This window comes from Pelobates fuscus, chromosome 5 (assembly GCF_036172605.1).
Source record: "Pelobates fuscus isolate aPelFus1 chromosome 5, aPelFus1.pri, whole genome shotgun sequence".
In the NCBI taxonomy this organism is placed as follows: domain Eukaryota; kingdom Metazoa; phylum Chordata; class Amphibia; order Anura; family Pelobatidae; genus Pelobates; species Pelobates fuscus.
The window spans coordinates 188,236,043-188,253,769 of record NC_086321.1 but is presented as its reverse complement, the minus strand read 5'-3'; the positions used below and the strand labels follow the sequence as shown (position 1 = coordinate 188,253,769).

The 17,727-nt window shown below is 40.6% G+C and overlaps 1 gene segment (V, D, J or C); it reads right to left on the bottom strand.

Annotated features, from left to right (window-relative positions):
- Positions 1-2,225: 2,225 nt before the first annotated feature.
- On the bottom strand, positions 2,226-2,760 carry LOC134612147 (T cell receptor alpha variable 25-like). The segment is given in 2 exon segments: positions 2,226-2,560; positions 2,715-2,760. Coding segments are annotated over 2 exon segments (369 nt in total).
- Between the last annotated feature and the right edge of the window lie 14,967 nt (positions 2,761-17,727).

The window sequence follows — 17,727 nt, the reverse complement described above, 5'->3', positions numbered from 1 at the left end:
TGGTTATGGGGCCTCTTTGGTAGGCCATGTGTAAACGTTATGCATTGTTGGAATGTTCATTATTGTTATTTGGTAGGGTCATTGTCAGGGGTATTGGGCAGGAAGGTTGGAAGTAATTATTACTTGTGACAATGACCCTAAATTGTTAAATTATATATATTTATAATAATTAATAAAGCTCTGGACGTTATACTCCAACAGAAAATTGGTATCCGAGTGTCATTTAATTAAGGATTTAGCACATGTCAAATAACAACTGTGCACATGTCATGATTTTTTAACTATTTGTAGAAAAAAAAAGTATTTTAAAATGTCGTGGTACTGGTGGTCATCCCCTTGTTCACTTACCTAAGAAACTTTAATTAAATTACTCCTGCTGCGGCTCCCCCTTTTTTGCTAATGCCATGCATTGTGGTTACTCCCTGACTGACTGAGTCTTATGGTGCCTGTAACCTCTGCAGACTCAGTTGGGACAAGCTGAAAAGATGCAGATTTTTTCGATAGTGGAGGAAGGGTCACGTTTTTTTTTGTTCTTGCCAGGGTTGAAGTGATGAGTGGGTCATCAATTGCCCACTGACATTTTCCTTTAATTTTTGGATATATCTTTTATTATAACTTGAAATAACTCCTTAATCCCATATTTATTAATATAAGATAGCAACATTTGACCCATTGAAGTACAGTACATAAAGCACGACCTACCACCAGATTCCTCAGCACTGAAAAAGGGTAAGCAAAAAGCTGTATTTTCTTATTTTTATGGGATACATGGGGGAAAGGACTATATTACTAGGGGCAGGAACACTAAAGCATTAGGGATACAGGATTTATACTTAACGCATTAGTGTTTCTAAGGATATGGGTAGGATTAATTAGTTAATTTATGCATTGGTTTTAGAGGTAGGGTTGATATAGAATTATGGGTAGATTTGGTATAGAGTTAAAGTTAACTTAACTGCCTAGAATGAATGTAGATCCTAGGTATATGAGGCATTCAACAATCAGGACTGATTCGAGAATGGGTTATTTGTCTTAGTTGCAGTTTTTGTGTAAAACTGATGCACATGATGTATAAAGCTTATTGTTAGATTCGTTTTAGCTTTTTTTCTTTCCATTCTTTCCATTCTTTCCCATTTATAACAATTTATTCCTACTTAATGTGGAGTTATTAATTTTGGAGGGATAATAAAAGAGTATTTTTTGTCCTTTAAAAAAATAAAACAGTAAAATAGTAAATAATTAAGTAACACATTGTATCGCTAATAATTTTATGTAATTTAAAGTAATTTCCCTCCAAGTCAAAATGGGCATCCAAACCCAGGTTTGTGTTATTAAGGTATCAGCAGCACCACGTCAGGGCAGTACAACTGGTGGCCTATTGCTCTTGTAGCCCACCAGGCTCTTGTTTGTGGCTAATATGCTCAAGTTGTATTTTTAAACATCATGCACTTTGCAGTGTAGGCAAATGTCATGGGGTTATTCTCTCCAATTTAGCCACAGTTGAACTGTTATACATGAATGCAATGGTCATGTGTTTTTATCCATTAGAACACACTGCTCAATAGTTTTAAGTTTACATTTTTTGTATCTGAAGCTTATGAATCATTTTAAATAGGGGAGCCCAAAATGTAAACCCCAGATGTTTTAGAACTACAACGTCCATGATGCTTTGCAATTGGAAATTTTTTGTTTCTGCTGGGTCTGTGCCTCACCTACTATTGTGTTTCAGTTATTCAAAATGACAGACTCTCTATAGTGTGTTGCTTCCAAGTTATATTGATGTGACCAAATACTTTGCAAATTAGAAAAGTGCAGCCATTGTTTGCAATATTACTCATAGATTATTATTAATACAAATTACCTGTCATAATCTCTATAAGAAATGAAACAAAATATTACGTGTTGCAATATTAAAAGGTTTTAATTTTTTTAATGTAGAAGCAGTATAATAAATGTTTTTTTTTATTATTTAACTTCAATAGAGACATAATTTCTATAAAGCTATTAAAAACTAAATGTCACTTGTGCATTGATATTGTAAAATTTGGCACATTAGGAACAATTTCTCTCAGTCACAAACTTTGAGGCATATTTTATATTTTTTAAAGTATAATGTATACTGGAGACGGGTAATCTGACACTGATCAGTACCACCCACAGAATAACAGAAGACAGTAATGCCATCTAGTGGCATAACGTATGCAAGGCTGACAATGAATGCAGTGTTATTGTTCAAACTGTTTATCCTCATAACACACTGTGGCTCTCATGGCACAGTAATATGTGCCAGAGTCAGAGGTTCTTGCATTGTTGATGATGAGAGGGAATTGTTTGTTTGCCCTGTCATATTTGTGGAAAAATCGACCCTTTACATCTTTATTCAGTTCTTCTTCTTTTGAAAGATCCCATAGGAGAAAACGAGGTGCTTGACCAGGTTTCTGGATATACCAAAACATATTATTAGCTGTGACATCGGTAATGCATGATAAAGTGGCACCCGTTCCTTCGTTAATTGTCCCTTCAGGTGGTGACTGGGTGACAATATCCCCGATAACTAAATCTGAAAAAAAAAAAACACATCAGTTAATGAACAATTACAATGTTACATTGTGGATCATCCACATTCCATTTAACCTGTTATTATTACTTCTCCATGTACAAAACACTTGCTAGACTTTTTGGATATTTGTTCCAGAAAAAAAAAATACTCTTACTTATACAAATTGCTGCAACAAAAAGATATAACATTATGCTGCTGGATATTTTTGTTTGTTGAAGCTTCTCTTCATAATGCAGAGTATTCTACTGGAATCAGAACTTGACTATACCACAGGGGGCAGGACTTGTGGTTAGGGTGAGGACTTGGGTATAAAAGTATTTTAGAAATAGCTGCAGATATATAGGACGCACACATACACACACATGTATGCACAATAAATAAGATAACTTGCAGCAAGAATGAATACATTGAAGAAAAAAATGAGGATCAAGTGTTACAAAAAATATTTGACACATTGCAAGTACCTAGATATGATCTGGATAATAGTTTTTATTTATTATCACCTACTCAATTCCATTCACCCACAAAAACTCCCTTGCAGGTGTCGTAACAAAGAAAAATAAGGTGTTGCCACAAGAGAACACCTATGTTTTATTTCCATACAATTGGCAATAGACAATTGAAGTGAGCATGTCTGAATAATATTATCATAATAATATCAGAACATATTTAGTTACATATGCAAATACATTAAGTGGTAAAAAAGTGTAGAGCCAATATAATTTTTCATTATGTCTATTAGTAGAAGCCAAAATAATGGATTGCATATTATTCACAGTAACATGAGTATATCACAACTAAAGTATACAAACATGCTGTCAAACAAATATTAAACAATCTGTTTGTGTTACTAAATATTTTAATTCATAAAGTTCCAACAAAACCTTGGCTTCATAAAGTTATTCATGTCACATGAGATTTTTTTTATATACTATTGGATTCAAGCAGTTTTGAATCCGACAATAGATTATTTACTATCAAGCTCTTACCATAAAATTATACCAGACCCAGTGATGTGTAAAAGTTATTGTAAAAAATAGCTTAATAACTAATAACACAAAAAATGAGTTCAAAACAGGAATTATGCTCATAAATTGCAGTTCATGAACACTTTAAACTGAAATCTACATTCTTATGCAATTAATTTTTTTACGTTTCAAATATATTAGTATGAAATAAATTGTTAGTGATTATTTATGTATTTGTTGCTTATCTCAGAACACAGTTTTAACAACTGATTTTCATCAGAATGGCAGTAATAGGTAAAAGATTAGGCCTAACAAAGGAAAATGGATTCCTACATTAGAAGCATGAACTTTTAACAAATGGATGAGAAAATCTGCAAATATCCTCCACTAAAAATGTATTTATTGCAATTAAACTAATTTAAGCAGTGATGGTAAACTGGTAGCACATTTGTTTGGGTGCATAATGCAAAATGTAAAATGTCTATAATTTTATGTATTACTCAAACCTAGGCAGACAGCTCTGTATAAAATGATGTCATATTCTAGACATGTGCAATTCGTTTCGGTCCAAATGTGAATTCGGACGAATTTCGGGCAATTCGGACATTTGGGTACTTCAAAATGTCCAAATAGATGAATTGCCGAATTGCCGAATGGTTGAAGTCCCAAAATTACCGAAATTACCGAATTTCCGAAGTGTCAAAGTTCCGAAGTGCTGAAGTGCCGAAGTTCCAAAGTTGCCGAAGTTCTGAAGTGTCGAAGTGCCGAAGTTCCAAAGCACAGAATTGCCTAAGAACTAATATACTTACCCAGTGGAAGAATGAAGAATGTTACACTGTATACAATTTTAAATAAAAAGTATACAAACATAGTCAGGATTCAGCTGTAAGCATTTGCAACACTTACAACAATCAAGTAACATACATTCATGTAAAATGTAAGTTACTTAGCCAGTCAGTGTAATGACAGGAATGAATAAGTAGATAATTCCCTAATTCCTACGGTATTAGGGAGCTATCTACTAAAAGGCTGAAAGACCTAAATTGGTCTTTCAACCAAATTTACTAATGCTAAGTAAAGATTACTTAGTATTAGTAAATTATACCCCTACTTACTATACTGCAAGTAGGGACATGTCTATTAAACAGTGAGCAGCCTATTGCTGCTCACTGTTAAAAAAAATAAATAAAAATAGGGTCCCCCCCTCCCGAGCCCCCACCCATGCTGCGCAAGTGGGTTTTTCTAAGCTGAAGGAGGGACCTATTGCCCCCCCGGCCCACACCTCTGAACGGCGGGTGGGGGCCCTACAGTAAAATAAGCGGGGGGACCTGATGTCCCCCCCCCTGGCCCCCACCTCTGAGCGGTGGGTGGGGGCCCTAAATACTAATAATAATACTAATAAGGGGGGACCTAATGTCCTCCCCCCTTGCCCCCACCCTTGAGCGGTGGGTGGGGGCCCTAAATTAGAATAATGGGGGGACCTAATGTTCTCCCCCCCTGGCCCCCACCCCTGAGCGGCAGGTGGGGGCCCTAAATACTTATAAGAGGGGACTTAATGTCCTCCCCCCTGGCCCCCACCCCTGAGTGGTGGGTGGGGGCCCTATCGTAAAATAAAGAGGGGGGACCTAATGCCCCCCCTATGGCCCCCACCCCTGGGTGGTGGGTGGGGGCCCTAAATAATAATAAGGGGGGATGCACTTAAAAAAAAAAATGCGCGCAAAGAAAAATAGGCCATCTTCACCCGGCGAGTGCTCCCCGCAGACTGAGCTCTGCAGGGCGGGGGAAGGCTTATAAATGCTTGCCTTGCCCTGCAATTAGGCTCAGAGCACTCTGACAGGTAAATGAAGAGACTGACAGGTACGTCTCTACATTTACCTGTCACAGTACTCTGATTGGTTGGCTTGAACTCCACCAATCAGAGTGCTCTGTGTAATTTTACACAGCATGGGAAAGTTCTTTGGAATTTTCCCACGCTGTGTAATTTTACTCATTACTCTCTGATTGGTTACTTAATCCACCATTAAGAGTGTTATGAGTCAAATTACACAGCGTGGGAAAATTCCAAAGAACTTTCCCACGCTGTGTAAAATGACACAGAGCACTCTGATTGGTGGATTTCAAGCCAACCAATCAGAGTGCTGTGACAGGTAACTGTAGAGACTTACCTGTCAGTCTCTTCATTTACCTGTCAGAGCACTCTCATTGGATGGCTTAAACCCACCAATCAGAGTGCTCTGAGCCTAATTGCAGGGCGGGGCAAGGCTTTATAAGGCTTTATAAGCCCTAGCCGGGTGAAGATGGATTTTTTTTTTTTTTTTTTGCGCTCATTTTTTTTTTTGGATTTTTTTAAGTGCGTCGGTTATTATGGATTTTTATTTGGCCTCTTTTGGGGCTGAAAAATAAGATTTTAGAAGAAAGAAGACATCAAGTTTTATTTTTTTTACAGGTACTTAGTTAAAGGTCCCCCCTCATTATTTTTAGGGTGAGGGGGGTAGGTAGAGGTTATTTTTTTTGGGGGGGGAGGGAGTGACTAGGGGTTTGGGGACCCCAGGTCACCTGGGGGGGTAACATTTTTATTTAGGGGCCCCACCCACCGCTCAGGGGAGGGGGCCGGGGGGGAGGACATTAGGTCTCCTCCTATTGGTATTTAGGGCCCCCACCCGCCGCTCAGGGGTGGGGGCTAGGGGGGAGGACATTAGGTCCTCCCCCTTATTAGTATTTAAGGCCCCCACCCACTGCTCAGGGTTGGGGGCCAGGGGGGAGGACATTAGGTCCCCCCTTATTAGTATTTAGGGCCCCCACCCGCCGCTCAGGGGTGGGGGCTAGGGGGGAGGACATTAGGTCCCCCCTTATTAGTATTTAGGGCCCCCACCCGCTGCTCAGGGGTGGGGGCCAGGGGGAGGACATTAGGTCCCCCTTATTAGTATTTAGGGCCCCCACCCGCTGCTCAGGGGTGGGGGCTAGGGGGGAGGACATTAGGTCCCCCCTTATTAGTATTTAGGGCCCCCACCCGCCGCTCAGGGGTGGAGGCCAGGGGGGAGGACATTAGGTCCCCCCTTATTAGTATTTAGGGCCCCCACCCACCGCTCAGGGGTGGGGGCCGGGGAGGAGCACAATAGGTCCCCCCCATCATTTTACTTTAGGGCCCCGAGTTTCGGAAATCCCAAATTGCAGAAGACCCGAATTTCGGAATGCCGAACCGAACGCAAAAATTTTCCCCAAGCACATGCCTATCATTTTCTGTTTGTGTTTCCTTTAAGCAGAATAAGGCAGAACAACAAATCAACAAATCACAAATCACATATCTCTGATGTTTTCATCTAAATTTAAACTAAAGTCTGAGACAATGTCTCCCTGTCTCTCAATGTCTCCCAGTAGCTTCAAGTGTTTTTCAGTATTTCCCAGTGTCTCCCAGTCTCTCAGTGTCCCCATCTTCCCCAGTGTGCCCATGTCTCAATGTGTCCACATCTTCTCCAGTATCCCCATGTCTCCCAGTATCCCAATGTCTTCCAATCTCCCCATCTCTCCAAGTATCCCCATCTCTCCCAGTATCCCCAACTCCCCCAGTGTCATCATATCCACCAGTATCCCCATGTCTCCCAGTGTCACCATCTCTGCCAGTGTCCCCAGTATCCCCATCTCTCCCAGTGTCTTCATCTCTCCCAGCATCCCCGTGTCTCCCAGCTTCCCCATGTCCTCTAGTGCTCTCATTTCTCCCAGTTTCCTTATGTCTCTCAGTGTCACCATGTCTCTCTGTGTCCCTGTCTCCCACAGTATCAATATCTCTTCCAGTGTCCCTATATCCCCAAGTAGTCCCATCTATCCCAGTAATCCCATGTCTCACAGTGTCCCCATGCCTTCCATTATTCCCATGTCTCCCAGTGTCCATTTCCAGTATCCCTGTCTCTCTCAGTTTTCCCATCTCTCCCAGTCTCCCCATCTCTCCCAGCATCTCCATGTCTTCTAATGTCCCCATCTCTCTCAGTATCCCCATCTCTCCCAGTATCCCATCTCTTCCAGTGTCCCAATGTCTCACAGTATCCCTATCTCTTCCAGTATACCCATGTCTCGCAGTGTCCCCATGTCTCACAGTGTCCCCCCTGCAGCCAGGGCCGGTGCCAGGATTTTTGGGTACATAGGCGAAGATGCATTTTTCCGCCCCCCTCTAAAATTAACATCTTCACCTATGTGCCTCCTAACCAGCCCCTCCCTCTTCCCCGTCCCTTAGTGTTCCTCTCCCCTCCCCCCTCCTTTCCCTGTCCCTTGGTTTTTCTCTCCCCTCCCCTCTCTGTCCCTTGGTGCACCCCCCACCCTCTTAGCGGTCACACTCCCCTTCCTGGTATGCCTCCTACCTGTCTTGTAGCGTTGCGGAACAGACCCTCTACAGGAGCTTCAGTTTTCTGTAGCTGGCTGGACTGACAGGAAGTGCTCTCTCAGTGACCAGGTACAGGAAACAGAAGCTCCTGTACTGCGCTCCGCTCTGCCACGCTACACTCACTAACAGCCACACACACTCAATGACAAACACACAGACGTCACTGACAGACACAGACTCACTGATCTGACACACACTCATTCATTGACAGGCACACACTCAATCACAAACATAATCTCACTGATTTGACAGACACTCACAAACACACACTCATACACTGACAGACACACACATTCATACAATCATTCACAGACACACACATACACACATACACAGACACACACATACACAGACACACACACAGAAACACTCACAGACAAACACATACACAGACACACACTCACAGACAAACACATACACACACAGACACATACACACACTCACACATACACAGACACACACACTCACAGACAAACACATACAGACACACATATACAGACACACACTCACAGACAAACACATACACACACAGACACATACACAGACACACACTCACAGACAAACACATACAGACACACATATACAGACACACATATACAGACACACACTCACAGACAAACACATACACACACAGACACATACACACACACACTCACACATACACAGACACACACACACTCACAGACAAACACATACAGACACACATATACAGACACACACTCACAGACAAACACATACACACACAAAGACAAACACATACACACACACACTGACAAACACATACACACACACACGCACAGACACATACACACACTCACAGACAAACACACACTCACACATACACTTTCAGACACACACTACCAGACACACACACTCAGACACATACACACACACTCACAGACACACACTCACAGACAAACACACACACAGCCACACACACACACACACACACACACACACACTCACACATACACTTTCAGACACACACTCACAGACACACACACACACAAACACATACACACACACTCAGACAAACACACACTCAGACAAACACACACTCACACATACACTTTCAGACACACACACACTCACACATACACTTTCAGACACACACAAATTAATAATAAATATCCACCCAGCCTCCCTACCTGGAGAGAGCTGGTGTGGATGTGTCCCTGGGGTCCAGTGGGGCTTCAGTGCAGCGAGCGGCAGCAGTTCTAATGAGAGGCGGCGAGGGAGCTCTAACCTGTCTGCTCTGCTCCCTCGCGGGCTGTCTGCTGATGCCGGGAGCCGGAATATGACGTCATATTCCGGCTCCCACAGAATCAGCACACAGCGCGCGAGGGAGCAGAGCAGACAGGTTAGAGCTCCCTCGCCGCCTCTCATTAGAACTGCTGCCGCCCGCCGGGGGTCCAGAAGGTGACCTGGCAGGAGGGAGCGCTTCCCTCCTGCCGGTCACCGAAATCTTGCGCCCCCAGAGCCGTTGCGCCCTAAGGCGGCCGCCTGTGCCGCCTTATGGACGCGCCGGCCCTGCCTGCAGCCTGCTGTGCCACTTGTCTCCTGCCATCCCTCACTTAACTGATCTTTTGGCTGGACTCTCTGTGCAGAGCTGCTGCCACATGGATTCAGCAAGTAGAGAGAGTCAGGGAGAAGACGTAACTTCCTATCCCTACCTCTTTCCAAACACACAGCGGACCCTACTAGCAGGCGCCCGTCTTGCAGGCTAATATCAGTTTATACAGACAAAAATACCGGCATTTGTTTAAATGGTATTATGGCAATGCCGTCACTGGCCAGGAAGCCTCAAATAACATTTGTGCCTGCAAAATAACAGCCAGGTGGGAACCCTAAGTGCTACTGGTGGCCCTCATTTCTCTTGCAACCCACCAGGCTCTTGTTTTGTGTATTTTTAAACATCATACATGTTGCAGTGTAAGCTAATGTCATGAGGCCTCCACGTTTTTCTCTCCAACTCAGCCACGGTTGAACTGTTATACATGAATGCATTGGTCATATGTTTTCATGCATCAGAACATACTATGCAATAGTTTTACGTTTTGTTGTATACATTTGTTGTATCTAAAGGTTATGAATAGTTTTAAATAGGGGTGCCCAAAATGTTATGTTTTAGAACTACAACGTCCATGATGCTTTGCAATTAGAAAAAGTGTTGTTTCTTTTGGGTCTGTGCCTCACCTACTCTTGTGTTTCACTTGTTCTAAATTATTAATAAAGTTATCCAAGAAATGACAGACTCTCTATAGTGTGTTGCTTCCAAGTTTGATAGATCTGACCAAATACTTTGCAAATTAGAAAAGTGCAGCCGTTGTTTGCAATATTACTCAGAGATTATTAATACAAATTACCTGTCATAATCTCTATAAGAAATGAAACAAAATATTACGTGTTGCAATATTAAAAGGTTTTTATTTTTTTTTAATGTAGAAGCAGTGTAATACATGGTGTTTCTGATTATTTAACTTCAATAGAGACATAATTTCTATAAAGCTATTAAAAACTAAATGTCACTTGTGCATTGATATTGTAAAATTTGGCACATTAGGAACAATATCTCTCAGTCACAATCTTTGAGGCATATTTTATATTTTTTAAAGTATAATGTATACTGGAGACAGGTAATCTGACACTGATCAGTACCACCCACAGAATAACAGAAGACAGTAATGCCATCTAGTGGCATAACGTATGCAAGGCTGACAATGAATGCAGTGTTATTGTTCAAACTGTTTATCCTCATAACACACTGTGGCTCTCATGGCACAGTAATATGTGCCAGAGTCAGAGGTTCTTGCATTGTTGATGATGAGAGGGAATTGTTTGTTTGCCCTGTCATATTTGTGGAAAAATCGACCCTTTACATCTTTATTCAGTTCTTCTTCTTTTGAAAGTTCCCAAAGGAGAAAATGAGGTACTTGATCAGGTTTCTGGATATACCAAAACATATTAAGAGCTGTGACATCGGTAATGCATGATAAAGTGGTACCCGTTCCTTCGTTAATTGTCTCTTCAGGTGGTGACTGGGTGACAATATCCCCGATAACTAAATCTGAAAAAAAAAAAACCACATCAGATAATGAACAATTACAATGTTACATTGTGGCACATCCACTTTCCAGTTAACAAGTTATTATTATTTCTCCATACTTGCTAGTATTTTTTAGATATTTGCTCTAAAAATAAAAATAAATTCTTACTTATAAAAATTGTTGCAACAAGAAGATATAACATTATGCTGCTGCACATTTTTGTTTGTTGAAGCTTCTCTTCATAATGCAGAGTTTTCTACCAGAATTAGAACTTGCATATAATAAAAGGGGGCGGGACTTGTGGGTAGGGTGAGGACGAGGGTATAAAAAGTATTTTAGAAACAGCTGCAGATATATAGGACACACACACACACATGTATGTTCAATAAATAAGATAACTTGCACTAAGAATGAATACATTGAAACATTAGAAAAAATATATTTGTAATTTTCAAATCTGTGAGCAATGTCATGTTTTTTAATTGTGGCAAGTGCGAACCTATCTTTGTAATCACTGAAGGTAAGTTAAATTGAGAAAGTGCAAAAACCTTGAAGATCAAATGTTAAAAAAAATAGTTGACACATTGCAAGTACCTAGAGATGATCTGGATAATAGACACGTGCATTTGTTAAAGGACGAATATGATTTTATCCGAATTTTCAGACTTTTTCTTATTCGTTTACTAGAACATAAACAAGTCCTACATGCCGAATGCATTACCTTTTTGTTTCAGTTCTATCGTTTAAAGTGGCACTATCATGGCCACATCCGTTTTTTTATTTAACCTCCCTCCCGACTACACTACATCTAATTGCTCCCCTAGTTAGCCCCTAACTCCCCTAGTTAGTCCCCCATATTACTTTTTTTTTTTACTTTACCTTGTGACCGGACACAGGTCCTGGTGCCGCCATCTTTGTGTGGGCAGATGAAGGCCCTGTGGGACACGTCATCTGCCCACACTAGATAGCACTGTGAAATTCCTGCGCATGCCCAGTTAAACACTTGGGCATTTGGACGGAATTTTGTCTATTCATTCATCAGAAAGGCGAATAAATGAATAGAAATTTCAAACGAATGAACGAAGGAGGGAGCTACCGGCTTGCGGCTCCATCATTGTAATATGTAAAAATAGAAGCAGCCGGGAACAGTGCTCCCCAACACTTCCTAACCCCATGTCCGCCGTCATTCGATGAAGGTCAATATGACCCCTATATTAGCATAAGGGAGATTAAAATCTCCTGAATGCCCCTATTCACTATGCAGCGAGTAGGGGCATGTTTACTAAAGCATTGGCTGCTCACTGTTAAAAACAAAAAAGCCTCCCACTCCCCAAATCATATAAAGGGGGACCTAGCACAGATCCCCCATGGTGGGGCATCTTCTAAAGTCATTACCAATCACATATCTCTGGTGTTTTCATCTAAAATTAAACTAAAGTCTGAGTGTAAGGAAATTGAGCTGCTTACTATGCAAGTAAAGGATTTACATACTGAACCATGATGCCACCTAGTGAACACTTATGAAATACAACTCTTATATAAATATGTTCTAGTTCGTTATTCTTAGGAATCCTGTTCTAGAAATTGTGTAATACACATAAACAGTAAACAATATGCTTCAGAAATGTTGTTAACCCATTAAGGACAGCGGCAATTGTCCAAGTTCTGAACCACCCCAATTTACAGGTTACTTTTTACGTACATCCATACATAATATATATTGGCATTCTATTAATATCCTACAGCTATACACAGAAGACTAAGTAAGATAACATTGTTAAAACATTTTACTTATAGCAATTTTTACACATCAAGTATAACTAATGAAAAATAACTCAAAAAAGATTAGCTTGTCAGCCCTGATTGTTAGATGTCTCATGTGCCTAGGGTCTAAATTATTTTTTTTTGTTAACACTAAACCTTTATCACCCCCCAACCGTATACCATTATCCCTAGCCCTAAAATGGAATGAACTTTAAGCCAACATTAACCCATTCCGTACCATAACATCAATCCTATACTAACAAGTAATACTACACTAAACTAACCCTTATTCTACCCCTAACTATAACCATAACCATATCCCTAATATCTACCATACCTTCACATTGTTATACTCCTCTATATGTATATTTATGTGTATTTCTGGCTTTTTGGACAATCAATGCTCTGCCTACTTTAATGTACTCCACCTTGGAATGCACGTATATTGCCAGTGGTTTACTGGGGTGCATGTGTTCCACAGTGTCACATTTTTGTATTATAAGCATATAAGTTTTCATCATAATGTATACTGTTTTGGGGGTAATAGCACTATTGTCATGGTGTAGAAATGGGATAAATTGGGAAGACATCTTGAATAAAAGGGAGATTTATCAGTTTCCTAAAGAACTGATACACGTCATGGGATATGGCGTGGGGTTGCTCTGATTGAAATATTCCAGACCCGCATCAATACTGTAAAATAGGGGATTTATTGGTCAAATGGGAGAAAACCTGCATCAATAATAGGCAGAACACTGAAATGGACACCAATCTTATTCTATGGACCTTGCACCTCTGATGCAGTCTCCTGCAAACAAAACACATTGCGTAAAGGATCTGGCTGATTTTACCTGAATTTTATATCACATGCTTTGAAAACTTTGTTTCCTGGTGATTTGGAAGATGTGAGTGTGCTTCTATGGTTTTATGCTGTGAATAAAATATGTACAGTTTTATACTATGATCCAATCTGTTTTCTTATTTGGAAAGCCAAGTTAAACTATTTGAACCTGCACTGTGAAATTGCCCTTTGAAATTACACACCAAGGCTCATAGTGTTATCCATAGCTATGAAGTAATTTCTATTTCTAATTGTGAGTGCTCTGATACACCTAGGTCAGGGGTAGGCAACCTTTTAGCAGCACTGTGCCAATATAAGATTGTGATGTCGCGTAGCGTGCCGGTCCTATTTTTTTAAAATTGAGGTGTGTATGCTGTCGTATTCTGCTTGTGTTATTTATACTGTAATTGCCTTGTATTGTTGTATTTGTGCGTATATGAGCCATTATATTCTATATGTTCAGGAGTAGTTTGTGGTGTTGTGTATGATACATATGAATGTGGGCTGTGTATGGGGGCTGCTTTTGGAATTGTGTGTGTGGAAGGATATGTCACTTTGTGTGTTTGGTAGTGTGTGTATGTGTGGGGGCTGTTTGGGGTTTTGCATGTGAGAGGCTGCATGTGGGGTTGTGTGCATGTATGTGGATTGTTAGCGGGTTACGTTTGTGCAGATTGTGTGTATGTTTGCTTGTGGGCTATTCGTATTATTTGTAAGAGGGGAGGGTTATTCTGCATTTCTGTGTATATCTAGCAGTGTGAGTAGCTTCCCTGGGTTGCAATGGGGACCAGGCTGGCCAGGTACAGGTCAAGGACAGGAGCTGCAACAGCAGCTGCAAGCTGCTCTACTACTGTGTGGATTCCCATTCACGAGTGCTGGGAGGAAGTGATCTGAGATCACTTACTCTATGTGCTGCAATGCATAAATTGAGGATTGTCCTTCACCACCTTTTCGTATTAGCAGATATCTGAAGTTTCACTGGGACTCCTGATAGGCCAGAGCCTGTTTGGCTCTAGCAGCCTTTAGTGCCATGCAAAGACACCTCGAGTGCCGTGCATGGCACTAGTGCCGTAGGTTGCCTACCCCTGACCTAGGTGATGGAGAGAGTCATCACTGTTTGAGAGCGCTTCTCTTTTACTTTATTTTCATATGGTTTCTTGGGTGTTTTTTTGAGAAAAACATATATTTTGCAGCACACTTACAGGAGCCGTTTTCTACCGCTTGGTTCACATATGAAGTGAGAAAAAAAGTTTATATATGTATAAATATGTACTCTTCCTCCTTTTTGTCTCTCTTCTTACTTGCTCTGTAAATAAAATCAACATTTATTGACTGTCCCCAAGCCATCAATCATATTTTTTTTCACCAGTCATCTATTCTTTGGTGCCACGGGCAGAATTCCCCAAACCAAACATGTTCAGCATTGCACGGCTCACTTGTTCCATGATTCAATGATTCAGGTACATTTCAGCTTTGGGAATTTGGCAGTCACCCAACCAGGCCAGATTTGTCCAAACTGAAGTTTGGCCTGAAACAAAACTCCAAGTCTCTGATCTATGTCCTCCAACAGAATGAGAGGGATATTTCGTTCTCAGGCTGCATTTCGGACATGCTGCTTCTGCTTTTCACACAGTGATTGGTGCTGGACTGCTGGAAAAGCCTAACACTGATCACAATCAGCAGAAGTGCATGCTGGGAGATTTTGTCTCTGGGGTTTCCCTTGGATTCCCTTGGATCTTTGAATCCCAAGAATCACTATGGCTGAGCTTGAGTCAGGGTACCTTATGTGTTGGCCAAGGCTGTGCTACACACTGGTGAAATCCTGTAGTTGGAAGGGAATCTTTCGAGAGGTCCCTTTCTTCTCCCCCCCCCCCCTTTTTATGACGTGCCTCATGCACGCTGACATCATGACGCTAATGACGTCATGGCCCACCAAAACGTTCAAATTCAAACATTTTGGGGGCATGGCTACAAATTAAAGGAACACAGTATACAAGGGGAGTTCAGGACATGTCTCATTGCCCTGTTGAGGTTCTGTATAGTCCCAATAGCACATTATAATTGTGTATATCTCTTGCTTCTGACTTTGGCTACATTTGATTATTCTACCTTCTGTATTTCTTGGACTCGGCTCTTGTACTCTCGCTGTTCCTGATTTCTGGCTCACCTGACCTCGGCTCATTCCTGATTAATCTCTGTCCTTGGGATGATAGCTCGGCCATTCTAAGGTCCGGTATACGTTACTATTCTACTACACTCTGCTTGTTGGATCCCTATATATTACTGACAGCTTGTCACTCAGCTGTGTGGATTCAAATGGATTTAATCCACTGTAAGCAGCACCCTCTTTGAGCACTGCATACATCTCATCTGACAGTTTAGGGTCTCTAAACAGGGCCCCAGCTGACAGAGGAAAGCCCTAAGTATCGACTGATACCTGTGTCTCCATGTTGTGAGCAGGGATTTAACCTCCTTTATGTAGTAAAGTCATTATTGCCCAGGCTTTGTAGGACGTAATGACATAACATGAAATACAAGAACAAAAGCCCCATGGCCATGCATCAAAGGAGGTGCATGACTGATATAGATACCCAAGTTCATGTTATATATTTATAAATAAAAGTTGAGGAACTATAGAAAAGTTCCCTGTTGCTTGATATGTATTTAAATACACATGCAATGGGTGAGACTTATGATATCTACTTATCTTCTTAAATATTCTTTTTGTCTTATATCTATTTTTCAGTATAAGTGGTACTCATTATCTTTACTCTTTACCTTGCTATTTGCTTTAGTGTTCTAAAGCCCAAATTAAAAAATACCCACAGCAGCTTGCATAACCCTGTTTTGTCTATGTGATTGAAATCCAACTGTTAAGCAGGATGTTGGTGACCTATAAGGTCATGCCATGTTCTAAGTGTACTGTAATGGCAGCTGTAGTTCATGGTATTATGTGTGCTACTAGGAAACATGAGACACACAAAGAGGCTGGGAGTAGAAAGTAATTTGAAAAGGGCTTGGAAGAGAAAGAGACACACAAAGGTGCTGTGGGGAATACACACAAAGGGGTTGGGGGGATGAAAGACACAGAAAGGGGTTGGGGAAGTAAGAGACACAGAAAGGAGCTGGGGAAGTATGAGAAACACAAAAGGGCTAAGAGAAGTAAGAGACACACAAAGGGACTGGAGTGAAGTAAGAGACTTGCAAATGGGATGGATGGAAAATTAAGAGACATACAAAGGGGCTGGAAGGAAAGTAAGAGACACACAGAGAGGGAGTAAGAGACACAGAAGGGTTTTGTAAGATACATACAAGGGGGATGTAAGACACACAAACGTGAGAATTGGGGATAAGATGCACAAAGGGAGATGTAAGATAGAAAAGAAAGATAAGATACACTAAAGGGGTAAAACATTGAAAAGAGGGGATAAGAAACACAAAGCGGGTGAGAAATGAAAAAGAGCAGTTAAGAGACACACAGGTGGAGCTGGCTGCTGTCTAAATTGTCATTTTTTCCGAATGCAACTGAAAATATTGTTTTTGTTTATCTATTTTTCAATCTCAATTGTATTCATCATCTTTACTCTTTACCTTGCTATTTGATTTATGGTTTTAAAGGTCAAATTACAAAAAAAATCCCAGAGCAGCCTGCTTAACTCTGTTCTTTTAAATTTCGATCTTTTACTAACGTTACTAATACTAACAAAAAATACTTAGTATTAACCCCTTAAGGACAGAGCTTCAGAAGCTTGTCTTTCACTTAATGCCAACGGCATTTTTTGCATTTTTTGCTATTTGCGTTCAACTGCAATTTGCATTTTACTAATTTATTGCACCAACACATATTATATACCGTTTTTTAAAGGACAGAAAGGGCTTTAATTTGATGTAACACATATATATATATATATATAAATGCTTATTTATTATAAAAAAAAATACAGAAATATGCAAAAAAATGAATTTTTGTGTGTTTTTTTTTACAGTTTTTGCAATAATAATGTGTACATAATTAGTGCAGGTTAAGGAAAGTAATTAAAAATAAATTCATTTAGTTGTTCTGAATTACAGAATATATAATGTGTCTGGGATTTTAAGTTTTTTTTGGTAGTTACAGGTCACAAAGCACAAGGAGTAAAATAAACTTTTTATGTGGAGCGATTTTAGAATTTGGT